This window comes from Eriocheir sinensis, chromosome 48, assembly GCF_024679095.1.
Source record: "Eriocheir sinensis breed Jianghai 21 chromosome 48, ASM2467909v1, whole genome shotgun sequence".
Classification (NCBI taxonomy): Eukaryota; Metazoa; Arthropoda; class Malacostraca; order Decapoda; family Varunidae; genus Eriocheir; species Eriocheir sinensis.
Genome location: NC_066556.1, coordinates 7,460,719 through 7,480,010, shown reverse-complemented (window position 1 = coordinate 7,480,010; position 19,292 = coordinate 7,460,719). Strand labels below are relative to the sequence as shown.

At 42.3% G+C, this 19,292-nt stretch overlaps 1 protein-coding gene across 1 annotated transcript in view; it reads right to left on the bottom strand.

Moving 5' to 3' along the window:
• Positions 1-19,292, bottom strand: part of LOC126981534 (hemicentin-2-like) — a 172,603-nt gene that overhangs the window by 87,587 nt on the left and 65,724 nt on the right. Inside the window, exon 3 of the mRNA XM_050832731.1 lies at positions 3,294-3,481. Coding sequence (XP_050688688.1) covers positions 3,294-3,481 — 188 coding nt within the window. The remainder of the gene's footprint in view (positions 1-3,293; positions 3,482-19,292) is intronic.

The following is a 19,292-nucleotide window of genomic DNA, read 5'->3' as shown; positions in this document are numbered from 1 at the left end:
TGCCATTCGCGTGCTGTCCCGGATAAACCTCGTCTCAGAGTAGTCGCGAAGAGCAGATCATGACGCTGTTTATACGCTGTTTTAGGTTTTATTTATAGTCACGTTGCTGTCACTGTAAATATATCTTCAAATTTCATGTGGGAGCGGCGAGTAGCGGGCTTTTTTTTGTACCCTTTTTGTTGCCCTTGAGCCGTATCCTTTGATGTAAAAAAAAAATCACCTAAATGAACATTCACATCGCTCTTCGTCTCTTCGGTAAATGCTTACGGAGTTAATTGAATTGCTCCTAACTAGACTGACAGAGGGAGTCACTAATGAATGTATAATTTTTTCACTTAACGATTCTTCAAGGGTACGCTTCACCAATACCTTATTAGCTCCTTATCAATTCATCGCCTTTCTACAAACTCGGCAATCATTTAATTAGTTTTGGTGACGCAGCGGCCTCTAGTGACGTGATCCACCTTGCGCTGAATAATAAGTGACCTCATTTCACCGGGGCACGACGCGTTGTGTTCGTGTAATTAAACAGGAAACAGGCAGGTGTAATCCGGCGCGATCCTCCTCTAGTGCAACATAAAGTGTCTGAGCGGTTTTGACTGAGGTGTGATATTGCTCTCCGGCCCCGTCATCGCTCAGCCTCTCTCGGCCTGTCACTCCGGCTCTCGCGTCTACGGCGGAGACTTCTTCGAACATAATGGATGCGCCGACGTGCCAGAGTATTGAGAGGGAGAGAGGGAGGAGATGAAAGAATAGGGAAGATGTGAAAGAATTGAGAAGAAGTGAAAGAAACTGGGAATAGGTGAAAGAATTGGGAGTTGATGAAAGAATTGGGAAGAGGTGAAAGAAGAGAGAATAAAAGAGACGTGGAGCTCGAGACATATTATGATAAAAATACGAAGTGAAAAAACAAGAACTTAAGTCGATGCTGTTTGAAGGATGCTGTTAGGGGATGAAGGAAAGGAACGGGTATATTATTAAGAATGGGAAATAAGGGGAGAGGTGAAAGAGGAAAGAATAGAAGCAACACGAGTTGGAGATCTTTATGTTAAGTGATAAAGAAAAAGTGGAAAAGCAGATCAGTCAATACTCTTTTAAGGGGGGCGGCTACGGGGTATTTTTGGCCGAATATTTTTGAAATCTGAGAAATTCTTTTTCTTCGCTCACTGTGGCCGAGATAGCCTAAATTATCAAGTGGTAAGGTTTGTTTTGGTCAAATTAAATCCCTTACGGCCGGGAAGCCATGTTTAAATACCCCGCGCGGTTGCGTCAGAGGCCTGAGTCACCGAGATTTGGCAACCCAGATCTCCTCAAGAGGTGCCTGATGGGTGCCACTCAGAATCCAAACGAGTCACTGCACTCAAAAGTTTGGAATAAGTGCCCCAAAATCAAGTTCTACGGCCGCTTGAGGGTTCTCTTCCTAGTGCAACACACATCACTGGCACACAACTTTGGCTATGAGGATGGGAACATAATATTACATATGTTTGGTTCTCAAGAAAGATTACAAGAATCTCTTCACTGGCAAGACCTTGAAAGAGCCAGACATGCAACACCCAAGTCCAAAAAGAAAAGAAAACAGCAGAAGAAGGATGAAGAATACCAGCCTGGAGAATATTGATAAAATCTGGCGACAATGAGAAAGGTGGCGCCTTTTGACACCCTCACATACCAGTGAATAATACTTTCTCAACACTGAGAAAGGGGGACCAGATGCCTTATCAATATCTCCAGTCAATCAGCAAGGTTTGCACAATCATGTGTGAAAATTTCATCTCAATCGGACAATTATGAAGGGCATGACAGGGGTAAATGCAAAAAAAAAATTTAGGAGCCGATTTCTCAAAAGTTGGTTTTTTACACTTCAAAAAATTTCAAAAAATCAGTAAATCATCTGACTGACAATTGTTAGGTATCAATAAAAACTTCAATCAAAGGCCGATTTTTTTATTGGAATAGATTTTTCAATATGGCCATAGAAAACGGGATACAGAGCGGAGAAAATCAAGTGTGAAAAAATTTTTTAAAAATTTTCTCTCAAAGATAAAAGCAAAAATCAAAAATCTGTTCCCGACAAAATGTAGATATATAATCGAAGTTTCATTGGTAATTTTTTCAAAGTGATTGACTTAAAAATAAAGCCTGTGAAACAAATTGAAAAAAAACGCGTTTTACCTCAGTGCCCCCTATCATTCACCCAATCTCCATGAAATTCACTATACACTCCTCATTAACACCAACAAACAACATAATAAAATTTCAAGGCTATTGGACCTACCAAAAAAGGAGAGGAAGGAGAGAAAGAGATATAGTGCACGGAGATGGGAAGGAAGGGAAGATGTGATGAAGAGGGAATAGGAGACACGTGGAGTTGGAGATCTTTTTGTTGTGTGAAAAAATAAGAAGTGAGGAAGCATATGAGGCGACTTAAAGGAGAGAGGAAGGAAAGGATAGAGTGTTAATTAAGGGGAAGAAAGGGAAGAGGTGAAAGAAAGGGGAGTGGGAGATACGTGGAGTTGGAGACCTTTTTGTTGTGTGAAAAAATAAGAAGTGAAGAAGCATATGAGGCGATTTAAAGGAGAGAGGAAGGAAAGGACAGAGTGTTAATTAAGGGGAAGAAAGGGAAGAGGTGAAAGAAGGGGGAGTGGGAGAAACGTGGAGTTGGAGAGGTAAATGCTATGTAAAAATTAAGAAGAGGAGGAGCAGGAGATGAGTAGATGTTCTTTTAAAGGCGAAAGGAAGAAAGAGAAAGGATAGTGTGTTTGTTAATGGGAAAAAAAAGGTGAAGGAATGGAAATAGGAGAAACATGGAGGTGGAAAGACGGTTTATGTGAAAATTAAGACGTAAAAGCTGGAAGTAAGTTGATGTTCTTTTAAAGGAGAGCGTTTGGAGAGGAAAGAAGGAAAGGATAGACAGAGTGTTGGGAGAGAGAGAGAAAGGAATGGAAGGAATAGTGTTAGATGAAAGGAGAGAAGGGAGGGATAGTGAGTGTTAGAAGGGAGGAAGAAAGGAAAGGGACTGTGTGTTTGGTGAGAAGAGGTAAGGGAAGGGATAGAGAGCATTAAGAGAGAGGGAGGGAGGAAGGAAGGGATACAAGATTAGGGAAAAGGAATAAAGTGAACCCGTGTGGAATGATGGATATGAAGAAAAATCAGTGGTATGTCAAGAAATAAATCGGCGTTTTATAGAGAGATAAATGGGCCGCCCTCAGACAAGCTGCGGAAAGGAATCTGGAGAACTTCAAAAATGAATGAAGAATCTTAAACCTTTAGAAAATGTGCTAGTCACGTACCGTCTTGTCCCCGAGCCGCACCACGTGGCAGGAGAGCGTGGCGGTGTCTCCTGCGTGGACGGTGACGGTGGTGTTGTGTCTGCCGAGGAAGGCCGGCAGCAGCGCGGCGTCCACGGTGGTGGTGGGCGGCGGCTCGGAGGTGGCGGGCGGCGCCTCGATGCTGGGCGCGAAGCCTCCCGCGGCGCCCACTGCGGGAGGAGGAGGAGGACGGGAGGTTAGAGTATTCGTAAAACGGCTTTCACAAGAGATACACAATAAGCATAGCGACAGATAATTAGCATAACGAAGTGCATTACAGAAACCTATAAAACTACTAAGTGAGATGATGCAAAACCCGTAACATTAACAGTTTTTATGAGCCGCAAAGTTTTCTCCCGGCCTCGTAGTGCTCTTCACCTCACGCTCTTCTTTCAGTCCAATTAAGCAATTACTCCTGCAGACCATTAGGCCGTTGCAGTGCACCCTCCTTACCCCCCCCCCCCCCCTCGCCCTGCCTGGAGCGTCTGGGTGTGTCTGCCTTTTACGTTGCCTCGGCTTGCAAACTTTTCCTTGCTTGGATACCCCCTCCCCACCCCCGCCATTATCTAATTACCCTGAACTAAGCATAATCGCCGGCGCCTGCTCCCCGCACCTGCCTCTTAAACACCTGCTTAGCGAAACCACCATGCAGGTATTCGTGGCCCAAGGCAGGAGTCGTTCGCTAGTAATCTCTGGGACAAGATTAACACCCTGAAGGCCGCCGCCGCTCGCTGCCTCTGTGCTCTCGGCGGGGTTCCTGTTGAGCGTGTTGGCCTGACACTCCGGATGGCCCGCCTGACGTAGGACATCGTTACTTCCCCCCGAGTGGATATCAGGATACAATGGAAGGTTTATGTCGTCGCCGTGACCGCGCGCCTCACTCACTACACGTCCCCTTCGTCCCGGGCCTTCGTAAACCACCCTTAATGCGTTCTACTCAGCCATTTTGCTTTTGTATTCTGTCGGTGAGGGTTTTGCGCGGCTTATTCGTGGCTTTTGTAAGTGGGACGCGTTGTAGATAGACTTTCGGCGATCTGCGTGACCCCCCTCCCCCCTCTCCCCCCTCACACACATGGCTCGACGCGGCGCCTAAATGGTAAATACGTGAGTGATTCCAAGCCACTCAGCCGTGACACAGGTAAGCGGCCTTGTGGGGGCTTATGCAGGTGATCCAGAATTAGCAATGTGTTGTGTGTGTGTGTGTGTGTGTGTGTGTGTGTGTGTGTGTGTGTGTGTGTGTGTGTAATAATAATAATAATAATAATAATAATAATAATAATAATAATAATAATAATAATAATAATAATAATAATAATAATCGGTTTATTAAGTGATTGCAGCTGTTAAGCTGAAAATATACACATTAAAAATACAATGTTGAAATAGTGCAATATGAAAGAGGTATTGGGGATCTGTGGTTTACATTGTGGGAAAGTTGTGTTGAAATAGAGGAGGGAGGGGGGGGGGGTGGAGGTGGTGGAGTGCAGTGCGTTGGTGCGAGAGGCGGTGTCATCTTTCGGGTGGCGGGTCAGGTGTTAAGCCCCAGGTCAACCCCAGGTCAAAAAGGGTCAGGTCGCAGCTGATGGCGGGGGGTGCAGGTAGAAGCGGTGTCGGCCGTCACTCAGCTTATGGGGTTAGCGATGACCTGCTAATCCCTGCAGCCGGCAAGACAAGATGGGAAGAGGCGGATCTAGCGGCAGTAGGCGTGGGAACGTCCGTCGTCTGCATTACCTTGTATGGTGAGCACTGTGCTGATTGCCGAACCCTGGCCCCACCAGAGTGACGGGCCTCAACACGGCACTGCACCTGTACAGACTTCTCCCAGCAGCATGATGGTCGGGCTGGTATACCTGAGGGGACCTGGGGTGTCGGCTTCATGGAAAGGCCGCGTCGGCGTCACACTGCCCATTTCTACTCCTCAGTGTCTTCAGGGCACCACAAATGCACTGCACTCACTGTCTGTCACCATGATTAAGCTCGATGTCACAAAAGTTTCTTACGATGCTGTTTTTTTGATGAAAAGGGAGAGGGGGATGTAGGGGAAGGGGGGGAGGCCAACAGGTTGGCCCCGGGCTACTCCATTCGGAGCGCCGTGACCCACGTCTGACCTCGGTCAGGTCTGGGCCGCGTGCGTGTGTGTGTGTGTGTGTGTGTGTGTGTGTGTGTGTGTGTGTGTGTGTGTGTGTGTGTGTGTGTGTGTGTGTGTGTGTGTGTTCCCCTCCAGCTCCACACACTCCACCATATCTATGTTTAATTACTTCCCTTCATTGCAAAGCCAACTACGGTGAGAGTTCGCTTCAAGTTTCGTCCCTTTTGCTCCCTCCCCTCGTCCTCGTCCTCACTGTCCTCGCACACAACGATATATATTTAGATACATTTACAGTTTGCCCTCGCTTCCTACCCTCGCTTCCTACCCTCGCCTCTTCTCCATCATTCATTCTGTTTTCGTACTTCCCTAATTTCTTATTATATTTTATGCCTGAGTTCCTCTCCTTTAATATTTCCTTTATTCCCTCCCCTCCTGTCTCCTTCCTCCTCTTTACACTCTCCTTTCCTTACACTTATTTTCCACTCCTCTCCATGTCTCCAACCCTTCTCTCCCCTCTTCTTATATCTTCTTTTTTCCGGATTTTCTCCTTACCTCTTTTCTTCTCTCCTCACCGCATGACACGTCCCTTCTTCTACACTCATCTCCCCTTCTTAGCTTACATCTTCTTTCCCAGCTTCTCTCCTCACCTCATAACACGGAGAGCTGGTATGTACATGCTCCACAAGTATATTTTGTTACATTACACAGTTAGCCACAGGGAAGAGAAAGTGGAGGAAAGGTGAATAAGTGAAAATAATGAAGTAGACGAGGAGGAGTTAGCGAGGGGAAAACAAGGGCTATTTGGAAATGATGATGGCGGGAGAAAACACACAAAAGAAGAGAAATTGAAAGGAAATGTTTGTAATGTTGTCAAAAGCGTTTTTTGCTATGCGCCTGACGAAAACGTGAAGGAATAAATAAACAAAACAAAAAAAGATAGACGATGACGTTGATGAAAAGAGACAAACCGAAATAGATTACAGAATAGAACAAAAGACAAGATCGTAAGCCAGAAAGATAATAGAGAGAAACAAGAGACAGCAGACAATTAAAAGACAAAGATACAGACTTTGATAATAAAAGCATAATATTGATAGAAAGAAGAGACGAAGAGACAGAAACAAACCATGATAGACAGACAGATAGACGGAAACACAGACACAGGGAGACAGCTGATCGGAAAAACATGAGACGATAGGCAATTACAAGACTAAGATATAGACTTAAAAGAATATAAAAAAACATAATATTGACAGAATGAAGCGACAAAGAGACAAACAAACCATGACAGACACACAAACACAGACACACAGACACAGAGAGACAGATAATACGAAGAAAAAAAGAGAGAATACACAATTAAAAGACAGATACAGACTTACAAAGGATACAAAAAAAAAACATGGTATTAACGGAATGAAGAGACAAAGAGACAGGAACAAACCATAACAAACAGACAGAGAGACAGACAGAAAACGACAGACCATGACAAACACATGCATACAGACAGATACAATATAGAGGGAATATTGGCCCGGCACGTTGGTAATGGAGGGGCTCGACAAATAACCAGGAGTGAATGTTTGAGTTAGTGTGGTTATGTTCGCCTTTATTACGGCCGGTGAGTGTGACGGCGGTAATTGGGCTACAGGTAGGCTGGTGTTGATGCGGGCGTACCTGGCTCCCATGCACCCACGAGTTTTGTTAGTTTTTTTTGTTGTTGTTTTGTGTTTTTTATTGTATTAATTTAACTTTTTTCATTACCTTGTTTCATGTTTGCTTTTTTCTGTTATTTCATTTAGTTTATTGTTCTTTTATTTATGTAGTTTTATATTTGTTTTGCTTTGTTTTATTTTTATTTGCTAGTTTGTTATCTGTTTGCCTTTTTCGTTTGTGTTTTTTTTTATTTCAGCGTTTTTTATTCTATTTTATTAGCATCAGTATTATTTTCATTTTGTATTTTTCTTGTTTTTTTCTGTATTGATTTTACTTTTTTTATTACCTTGTTTTGTGTTCGTTTTTTTATTATTATTTCAACGATATTTTATTATATTTTATTTACATCATTCTTTTATTTTCATTTAGTTTTTTTCTGGATTTATTTTTTCATCACCTTGTTTCGTTTTTTTTTTATTATTCAGTTTTCATTTGTGAGTTTTTTTGTTTTGCTGTTTTTTGTTGCATTAATCAAACTTTTTTTTCATTACATTGTTTTTTTTCATGCTTTTCTATTATTTCATTTATTTTGTCTCATTTTTCATTATTCTTTAGTTACTTGTGTTCTTTTATTCTCATTTGTTATAGTTTTTTGTTGCATTAATATAACTTTTTTTATTACTTCGTTTTATGTATTTGTTTTCTCTGTTATTTCAATTATTTTTATTTTAGTGTCATAATCCTTTATTAATTTGCCTTCATTTTCAATTTGTTAGTATTTTTATCGTTTTTTTATGTATTAATTAACTTTTCTCTTATACTCGTGTTCCATATTACTTCTTTTCTATTTACATTATTTTACGTATATTTACTTGTCTTCTTTTTTCATCTGTGTATTATTTTATTTAGCTGGTTTTTGTTTCATTTTTATCTCTTTGCTTTATTGTCGTTTGGGTGTATACTTTTTGTCTTTCTATTTCATCTTTATCATTCTACTTTATCGTCGTTTGTGTCACTAGTTTTTTACATTTTACTCCATTTTTATCATTTATATATTCATTTGCGCTCTGAATGTGGCATCGTGAGCCGGGGATTGACATTTTGAGTGGTGTGTGTGTGTGTGTGTGTGTCAGCTATTGGCCGATTGTGATAACTTTGTTTGTTTGACTCTCTCGCTCTCTGTCGCTCTCAATTATTCTCTTTCTCTCTCAACGGTTCTCTTTCTCTTTCACCTGTTCAGTTTTAGCCGGTCTGTATTCATTTTTAACAGGTAATTTAGAGAGAGGGAGAGAACAATGTTGAATATTTACTAATTTAAAACACACACACACACACACACACACACACACACACACACACATCGTAGTAGTAATTGCGTATTGAAGCGTCCCTCCTCTTCCTCCTCCATCTCTTCCTCCTCCTCCTCCTCCTCCTCCTCCTCCTCCTCTTCCTCCTCCATGGCCCTACCTCCCAGCCTTTTCTTGTCATCCCTTCCCATTTCCTTTAATATTTCTCCCCTTAGCATAGGCCTAAGGAAAGGCCTACCAGATGTACGCCTAAAGTTGTGAAAATATTGACACTAAGTTATTTATTAGCTCCCTTTTTATCAGTTTTCACTCCAGTTTGATTTTTTTCGTCGTTAATAATTTCGAATGTTCTCCCCTTCTTTTTCCAGCCTACTTTTATGGGTTCTTTTAACTTGTCTCCTTAGTCTTTTCTTATCTTTTGTTTTAGAGTTTTGTGGAGAAACTTAAGAATCTTTCCACATGTTTTCTTATATCTCTTTTAACTAATTGTCTTTTTGCCCTATTCTCTTTTCTTACAAGTCTATTTATTTCTTTTTTTCTTTTGCTTTAACCTTTTTGCGAGTCTCACCTTGTTCTTTTTCCTTTTACACGCTTTCTAATGATACTTTTAGTTGTCTGCCTGCCTTATATTCCTATCGATCTCATTTCCACCGTTCTGATTATCCCAAAATCCCTCAGAACACTAATCTCCCTACTCGTCTAATGCCATGCTGCTCTCTCTTCATATCCCTTACCACACTATCCTCCCACCTGGATAAACTAACCACCCTCATTCCGTGTCTAATCCCTCATGTCGCCAATCTCCCTCCCTAATCTCCTTCATGCCTTCCCTCACCACCACCAGCCACTTACTTAATCCTAACTATCTCCCCGCTAATCTCCTCCCTCGCGTTACATAATCTCCCTAGTCTCTCTTTACCTCCTTTATCTCATTTCTCGGAGATGACCTTCTCTTCCTTCTCCTCTTTCCCTTTTTCGTTCTACACTCTCTTTAAGTTCCCTTCATGTCTTTCTCCGTCTGTTTAACCTCCTTTCTTGTGTTTCTTCTCGTTCCTTCACCATTCCTCTCTCTCTCTCTCTTCCACCGCAGTTTCTTTCATCTCCCTTCTCGTCCTCTTTTCCACTCCCTCTCTCTCCCTTATCTTCCTCATGCCTTCTTCCTCCTCCACTGTTTCCTCTCCTTTCTTGTCTTCCTCCTCGTCTCTTTTTTTCACCAGTACACTCTCCTCTTAATCTCCTTCATGCTTTCCTTCCTTACCACCCTCTCTTTCATCTCCCTTTTCCTCATCTTCCTCTTCCTTTCATCTTTGTCTCCCTTATCTTTCTCATGGCTTTCTCCTCCACAACACTACCCCCACTTTCATCTACTTTCTCGTCCTTCTACTCTTCTCTTCACCTTTCCACTTTCTCCTTTAATTCTCTTCATTCCTTCCTTCCTCCTCCGTCACTCTCATCTCCTTTCTCTTACCGTCTCTCCCTTCTCGTCTTCGTCCTCGTCTATCTACTCATCCTCTTCCCTTCGCCATTCCACACTCCCTTAATCTCCTTCCTTCCTTCCTCCTCCACCGCACTCTCCACTCACCGTCTCTCACTTGACTGGAGCTCACCAACCCGTCCTGAAGGAACCGCCCGTCTCGAGGCTGTGAGGTAAAGCGATGCCTCTAAGACACTACAGACGCAACGCTTCACTCCGCTGGTTCCTTTGTCTTGCTCATGATTCACGGGCCCCGGGATAATGGGATGGATGCCTTAGTTTGCCTCTCCTTCATTCCAGTCTTTCTCTCTTTCTCTTTTCTCCTCTTTTCTCTCTCATTCTCCTTTCCTTACCTTCATTCCAGCCTCTCTTTCTTTCTTTTTTCTCCTCTTTTCTTTCTCATTCTCCTTTCTCTCTTTTTCTTCTCTTCTCTTTTATTTCTCATTCTCCTTTCCTTTCCTTCATTCCAGCCTCTCTCTCTCTTTCTCTTTCGTCCTTTTCTTTCTCATTCTCCTTTCTCTCTTTCTCTTCTCTCCTCTTTTCTCTCTCATTCTCCTTTCCTTTCCTTCATTCCACCCTCTCTCTCTCTCTTTTCTCCTCTTTTCTTTCTCATTCTCCTTTCTCTCTTTCTCTTTTCTCCTCTTTTCTCTCTCATTCTCCTTTACTTTCCTTCATTCCAGCTTCTCTCTTGTCCTTTCTCTCTTCTCTTTCATTCTTCATCCCTTTCTTTCCTTCACTGTTCCTATTTTCTTTTATCCTTTTTTTCATGTTTCCTTTCTTTGCCTTCCTTTTTTTCACTCATATTTCTTCTTTCCTTCTCCTTTCTTTCCTTCTTTTGTTCTTTCATTTTTGGATTCTCTTCTTTTTCCTTCTTTTCTTCCCTCATATCTCCCTCCCTTTCTCTTCTCTCTCTCATTCTTCTTTCATTCAATCTTTCCTCTTTCTTTTGCTTCATTTTTTGTTTATTTTTTCTCTAATTTTCCTTTCCTTTACTCTTCCCATTTTCTTTTATCTTTGTTTTCTTGGGTTCTTTTTTTTGCCTTTTTTTCACTCCTTTATTTCTTTCTCTTCTCTTTCATTCTCCTTTGCTTCAGCCTTTCTATTTTTTTTCTTGGGATCTTTATTTGTCCTCCTTTCTCTCCCTTTCTCCTTCTCTCCTTTCTCTCCTCTCTCATTTTCCCTTTTTTCTTTCCGCCTTTCTACTTTCTTTTGCCTCTTTTTTTCTTGGTTTTTTCTTTGCCTTTCTCTTTTTCAATCTCTTTTATTCCTTTCTCTTTTCTCATCCTCCTCTCTTTTACTGTTCCCATTTTCTTTTACGCCTTTTTCATTCTTGTTCTATTTCTTTGCCTACATTATTTTCATTTTTCCTTTCTTCCTTCATTTGATACTTTTGTCTTTTTTTTCTCTTTTCCATTACTCTTTCCATTATCTTATGTCTTTTTTAGGGATTTTCTTTTTCCCTCCCTTTATTTTCCATTATTTTTTTCCTTCAGCTCTCCCCTCATACTATTTCTTGTCCTATTTATTTGATTTCTTTCCCTCCCTCCCACCTCCACATCTCTCTTGTGTTCTTTATTTATCTTGGTATATTTCTTCCTTTCTTGTGCTACCTCGTTTTCGTTTTCTCTTCTCTTCCAATTTCATGTTTTTTTTTTCCACCTCAACAATGTATTTTCCTTCTCCTCCTCCTCTCTTCTCTCTCTTCCTTTTTACCTTCTTCCTCCTCTCTCCTTCTCTCTCTCCATCACCTCCCTCTCCTCTCTCTTTCCTCCTCCTTCTCCTCCTCCTCCTCGTTTCTTCTCTCTCCTTCTTTTTTTTCCTTCTCCCACCTCTCTCCTTCTTTCTCTCCATCCCTCCACACATCCGTTCTCTCCTGTCTCTCACCTCCCTTTCCTCTCTCTCTTTTCTCCTCCTTCTCCTCCTCCTCCTCCTCGTTTCTTCTCTCTCCTCCTTGTTTCCTTCTTCCTCCTCTCTCCTCCTCTCTCTCCATCCCTCCACACATCCGTTTCTCTACCTGCTACCCTTCCTGTCTCTCACCTCCCTTTCCTCTCTCTCTTTCCTCCTCCTCCTCCTCCTCCCCCCCCCCCCTTTGCCCGTGATTGGATGGCGGCCAGGCCCTTTGATCGGTACTATAAGGGAGGTTTCGGCGTTTCCCAGTTCGGCTCTTTATAGTTTTCCTAAGAAGCTTATTTTTTTACCTCCTCCTTCCGTCCGTCCTTCCTTCCGTCCGCCTGTCCTGGAATTTATATGCAGCTTTTTTGGAGGGTTATTTTTTGTCATTATTTATCTTTTTCGTGTTTTTTTATCCTTTTTATTGCTCCTCCCGATACTCTTCGTTCTCTTATTTCTCCTTCGTTCACCTTTTTCCGTTTCTTTTTCTTCCAATTTTGTTTAAGTTCTTCATATTTTCCTTGAAGACTGGTTTGTGTCTTTCATGTTTTATTCTATGTGTTTTTTATAGATATTTGCCTCAATTCTACTGTTTATATTTTCTTTTGTTTTCAGTTTGACCCTCTTTTTTATTTCGATATCTGAAAATCTAAAAAAAAAAATCCTTACGATGTTATGTGATTTTATAAAATATTTACTCGGCTTTTCTTCTATCGTTCCCCTCTTTCTAGGATGACCTACATCTTGGTACACAAATATCAGAATCTTAACCAACTGAATGCTTTCCATCCTACTAAACTCTGAACTTAAACCAACATGCTCTAAAGTTCATGATCTTACATTACATTACGCCTTAAATACATGTTGATTAAATAATAAGTCATTTTCATCTTCTAAACTTCTCAAGCGATGCCTCACCGTACCTGGGAGCGTTGCGTGACATTAACTGCACTGTGACATCATATACCAACGTGATTTTAATAACACCGTGACATTAAGTACCAATGTGACATTACAGCAAAAAGACTAATGAAAAACGTGACATCCAATACCATGTCATTCTCATCATCTAAAGCATTACGTTACGGCGCAGTAAGGAAAGAAATCACACGCCTTTCATTCCGCGAACCACTCATTAAAAACAAATAAAGTCGGGAGATGAAGATTCCACTCGTCTCTCTCGCTCTCCCTCCCTGACTTCTTAATGTTGATACGCGTGGCTCGAGACCTTTTTATTTGAGTTGGCTTGAGGGTGCGGCGGCGGCGGCGGCGGGGGGCAGGGAGGGAGACGGGTCGTACCGGGAGGGAGGGTTGGAAGAGTGAGCGGCCGTGGGAGGCTGTGAGATGAGATGAACCTTTGATCTGCTTGGAAAAGATGCCGCAATCACTACAGGCATTACCTTTAGCTACACGATTGAAGGAGAGAGAGAGAGAGAGAGAGAGAGAGAGAGAGAGAGAGAGAGAAAGTGTAAGAGTGAGAGAGAGTGAGAGTATTATGATTATTTTTTTGTATTTGTAACTTCTATCCTCTACCAAAGAAAGATAGATAGATAGACAGATAAATAGATAGATAGATGGAGAGAGAGAGAGAGAGAGAGAATTTTTTTTGTAGTATTGATAACTTCTTTCCTTCCTCTCTCTCTCTCCACCAGACAGTTGTTTTTGCTCCTCGATGTTATTTGGGATGATTTATATGCTATTGTTTTTGCTGTTACTGTTATTGTTTTTGTTGTTGTTTTTGGTAATAGAGCCAAAGATGGAGGTGATAAGATACGCTTCTTATTGTTGTTGTTGTTGTTGTTGTTGTTGTTGTTATCTACTTTATGTTTTCTTCTGCTTCCTTCTTCGTAAAATCCATCTCCTCCTCCTCCTGCCTCTCATCTTCTTCCTCCCGCTCTCTCTCCCTCCCTCCCGCTAAGCGTCCATGTATCTCTTCTTCCTCCCTCTTCCTCCTCTTCCTCCCTCCTCCTCCTCTTCCTCCCTCTTCCTCCTCAGGCTCATTTCATTCTCCTTTAGCTTCCTTCATCGCACATTTGACTTCATGCCTCCCCGGTCCTGCAATATTCTCTCTCTCTCTCTCTCTCTCTCTCTCTCTCTCTCTCTCTCTCTCTCTCTCTCTCTCTCTCTCTCTCTCTCTCTCTCTCTCTCTCTCTCTCTCTCGAGTAGGAGAAAGCAATACTGTTTCTTTTTGAAGTTTCTTTTAACCCTTCAAGATTTACGAGACGAAGCAAATGAAACATGTGGAGGAAACAAAGAAACAGATTACGAGAGAGAGAGAGAGAGAGAGAGAGAGAGAATATTGCAAGACCGGGGAGGCATGAAGTCAAATGTGCGATGAAGGAAGCTAAAGGAGAATGAAATGAGCCTGAGGAGGAAGAGGGAGGAAGAGGGAGGAGGAAGAGATACATGGACGCTTAGCGGGAGGGAGGGAGAGAGCGCGGGAGGAAGAAGATGAGAAGCAGGCGGAGGAGATGGATTTTACGAAGGAACAGAAGAAAACATTAGGTAGATAACAACAACAAGAGTGGATATTGAGACGGGACAGCGCGAGCATAGCTTTTTTCCAGTATGTCACACCTAGGTAAAAGCACACACACACACACACACACACACACACACACACACACACACACACACACACACACACACACACACACACACACACACACACACACACACACACACACACACACACACACACACACACACACACACACACACACACACACACACACACACACACACACACACACACACACACACACACACATACCCATACAAACAGATGACTGAATAATTCAAGAAACAAATACATATAACAAAAAAATACAAAAGATATTTCAAACACATTCTTTTATATTCGGAGTGAGCCAACAAAACAGAACCAAAAAATATAAATAAAGGTGTATCGACGTAAGGAAATAAAAGAGTGAGGGTGAGGAAAGGCTCGCTACCCTGGCCAACCCTCTGTTTGCTCAGCTGATGAGGAAAGAGTTGGGACAGCAAGTTTAGGATTGGATCGTCTGTAACACTCCGAACCCATTTTTTCCCTCCACTTCCTCCTCCTTGATACCTTTTTTTTCTCCTTGAGGCCTCCAAGTTTTTTTTTCTTATCAACTTGTTATATGCACAATCGAATTCTACTCTCTTTTCGGTTTGTTTTTAATATTTCTCTGCCTCCTTCTAGATCCCTTTTTTCCACTTTTTTCCAACTCTTTTTTCCCTCTTGTCATATATGTACAATCGGATTCTCTCTCTTTTTGGTATATCTTTGTTTCTCTATCACCTCCTTCTTGATAATTTTTTCCCTTCCTCCTATTCTCTTCTCGTTTTCTTATATGCACAATCTGATTCCCTTCAGTACCCCTCGATTCTCTTTTTTTCCTTCCTGTCATTCTTTTCCTCTTTCTCCCATTCCTTTCTCCATATCATAAATTCACAATCAGATCCCCTCTTCAGTATTATCTTCATGTTTCTCTACAATCTGATCCTATTTTTCTCCTCTCCTCACACTCTTTTCCTCTCCCTCAGCTATATATACACAATCGGATCCTCTCTTCTTTTTTCCACTTTTTTTCGTATCCTGTCCTTCATCCGTTTATTAATCCTCTTGGGTGTTATGGTTCTGGTATCCGTTTTCTCTTTTTTTCACGTTTTCTTTTGCTTTAAAGGATTAGGGGGATTCGTGCGGATAGAGGTTCAGTTATGCAGGGGATCCTGTTGGCCTAGAATGGGATCCGAATCGATATTAAAACCGTGGTGAGAAGGAAAGAAATCGAGAGAGGAAAGGAAAGGAAAGAAAAAAAAGAAAAGAGTGGAACGGAATATGAAAAGGTGATTAAAAAACTCTGCGGAATTTCTGAGCCTCATTTCATTTATTTACTGCCTGGTTCTCTCTCTCTCTCTCTCTCTCTCTCTCTCTCTCTCTCTCTCTCTCTCTCTCTCTCTCTCTCTCTCTCTCTCTCTCTCTCTCTCTCTCTCTCTCTCTCTCTCTCTCTCTCTCTCTCTCTCTCTCTCTCTCTCTCTCTCTCTCTCTCTCTCTCTCTCTCTCTCTCTCTCTCTCTCTCTCTCTCTCTCTCTCTCTCTCTCTCTCTCTCTCTCTCTCTCTCTCTCTCTCTCTCTCTCTCTCTCTCTCTCTCTCTTTCTCTCTCTCTCTCTCTCTATCTCTCTCTCTCTCTCTCTCTCTCTCTCTCTCTCTCTCTCTCTCTCTCTCTCTCTCTCTCTCTCACACACACACACACACACACACACACACACACACACACACACACACACACACACACACACTAATGATTTCCACACGCCCCACCTTGATCCCCTCCCCCCCCCTTTACCCCGTCCTCCCCTCTCATCCCTCCCCTCCCTCCGTCCACCCCCTCTCCCCCCTTTGGTTCCTGGGTCCGCTTTGGTGATGGATGGAAGACCCGACGATGGCTTGGTGATGCACGCTGTTAATTGGCGAAAAGAATGAAAGAAGATGAGGAGTGCGAGGAGGAGGAGGAGGAGGAGGAGGAGAAGGGTAGAGGGTAGTGAAGGAGTTGATGGTGTTGATGGCAGAGTGCGAGTTTGAAAGAGGAGGAAGTAGAGCATGAGGAGGAGGAGGAGGAGGAGGAGGAGGAGGAAAAAGAAGAAAAAATTGGAAAGGTATGGAACTTAGACTCGCCGGTTCTCATTGATTAACTGCACAAAGGAGTAGGAGGAGGAGGAGGAGGAGGAGGAAGAGGAGGAGGAGGAGGAAGAGGAGAGATAAAAAGAAAAAAAAAACGTGGCGGAGGAGGGAGAGAGAGAAGAAAAAAGAAGAGGAGGAGGAGAGAATAAAAGAATATGAAGAAGGAAGAGGAAAGGGTGGACGAGGAGAAAGGTGAGGAGAGTAAAGAAGAAAAAGGAGGAGGAGAGAAAATAAGAAAAAGAAGAAGCAATAACAGAAAAGAAGAAGGAAGAGGAAAAGGTGATGGACTTGGAAGATGAGGACAAGACAAAAAAAAACGGAAAAAATCAGGAATAAGACAAAAAAATGAGATGGAGGAATAAAAAAAATGAAGAATTTAGAAAAAATAAAACAAAACGTGATGAAAATATGAAGAGGAGAAAGAAGGAAGGAAAGAAGGAATGCTCAGGTGCCGTTAATGAAGTCTGTGTCGTAGGCAATAATAAATGACCGAAAGAAAACGTAACATCCATAAATAAGAGACGGAAGAAAACGTGAGGCAACCAACGCAACGCAATGGGTGACTGATTTAAAATGACGAAAATGACAAACTTAGTGATGGAGTATAATATGGGGTCAGTGCTCTCTCTCTCTCTCTCTCTCTCTCTCTCTCTCTCTCTCTCTCTCTCTCTCTCTCTCTCTCTCTCTCTCGCTCTCGCTCTCGCTCTCTTTCTCTCTCTCTCCAGAAAGGTGCGGTGGGCTGATAGTGAGTATAAACAATAAAATGAAAGCGAGAATAAGAGACAGGAACACAGAGGAGGAACGGAGAAAGGAGGCGAAGCAGGAAATGAACTGAGAGAGAGAGAGAGAGAGAGAGAGAGAGAGAGAGACGTAAATAAAAGAGAGAATAACGAAAGCGCTGGACGAGAGCAAAAAAGTCAGACTGGAATGTGAAATGAATGTAAATAACGCAAAAGGAAGAAAGATGTATATATATAAAAAAAAAAAAAATTTCCTCTTTGCTTCCATAATCAAAACTTATATACAGCAACATATTTTTGACTACAATATTACCCTTCTTTAAGCATAATACTTTAGCTTTATTTTCATTAATAACATTGTATCAAGAAAAAATGGCTAAACACCTATATATTTTTTTTTCGCGTAAAAGAAAAGCATCGTCATATTGTAAAAGTTATTAATTGGTTCACGTAAAAAGTTATTCGGGGAAAGGAATCAAGAGCACTTTCCCCTTCAGCATAGTAATTTAACTTCATTCTTATTAATAACATTGTATCAAGAAAGATTGGCTACGTACCTTCATACCTTTAACTTTCCTGTAAAAAATGTCTCGTTCAAAGTCTCGTAAAAGTTATTCGGGCAAAGAAACCAATAACACCTCCCTTCCATTCCCAGCAGTATGTGTCACCCACCCACGGGAGGGGCAGGATAGGAACTTATAGGCGGAAGAATGGTCTCATCACATTAAAGAAAGAGGGTGCGAGAAAGAAGATGTACAGCATTATCATTCCTCTTGGGACCCATCTACTGCAACTGTCCGATATTCCATTACTCTCTCTCTCTCTCTCTCTCTCTCTCTCTCTCTCTCTCTCTCTCTCTCTCTCTCTCTCTCTCTCTCTCTCTCTCTCTCTCTCTCTCTCTCTCTCTCTCTCTCTCTCTCTCTCTCTCTCTCTCTCTCTCTCTCTCTCTCTCTCTCTCTCTCTCTCTCTCTCTCTCTCTCAAGATAATCACACCACAACCACAGTCAAAAACATAGGAAGGGAGAGAACGAGGGAGAGGAAAGAACTGAAGGAGGGGGAAAGAGAGAGGGATGAAGTTAAGGAGAGAGGGAAGATGAGTAAGAAGGGAGGGCAGGTTAACCACAATAATTACCCCTCCTTATAACTCTAATCTTCCTCTCCTCCCCTCTTCATCTGAAATCAAGTTTTCACCGGGGAAGATGTTGGATATTAATTAAATACCCTGCGGAACTCCCAACTTGAGCCTCTGTAACCTCCCTCTTCTCAATTACCCCATTACCTCTTTGTCTTTCTTTACATCCCTCTCCTCTACTTTACAGAACCCTTCACTTGAACGTCTCTTGAGCCCCCTTTCCTTTCTTCTTATTTCCCCTCTTTCCCTTTACCTTCCCTTTTATCAGTTTTTTCCACGAGAACTTTTGAACCCCTCTTGAACCCCCCTTTCTTTCCTCTACCTATGACCCCTTTGCCAGGCTAGGTTATGTGAGGTGAGGTGAGGTGAGGTGAGGTGAGGTGAGGTGAAGTTAGGTTAGGTTAGGTGAGGTGAGGTGAAGTTAGGTTAGGTTAGGTTAGGTGAAGTGAGGTGAGGTGAGGTGAGGTGAGGTGAGGTGAGGTTAGGTTAGGTAAGGTGAGGTGAGGTGAGGTGAAGTTAGGTTTGGTTAGGTTTGGATAGCCCCTTTACCTCACGACCTCTTTGTTCTTTGTGTCCTTCACTTGTATTGGGGACACACAAACCCTTCATCCTACCCCTGCGCTACCTTCTTCCCTCAAAGTCCACCTCCCTCTTAGTGCCTTTTCCCCTTACTCTCTCTTCCTTCAATGCTTAACTTCATTCCTTACCTCCAGCCCGTTATCATATTATCCTACCTTTCCTTCGCCTTTCTTTCGTATAATCTCCTTACTCCTTCCTGGTCCTCAACTCTTTTAATCCCTATCTACTTTTGCCATTCCCTTTCCCATTACCCATTACTCTCCTAACCTACCTCTCCACTGCAACGCTTCCCCTTCATTCATCATTCATTCATTCATGTCTCCCTCTTTACTGCTAACCCCAACTAACCCTTCAGCTACCTTACCTTTATCTCAGTACCTTCCCTTCACCTCTTGCCATTCCCTTACTCATTGCCTCTTACCCTCCTAACCTACTTCTCCCCTGC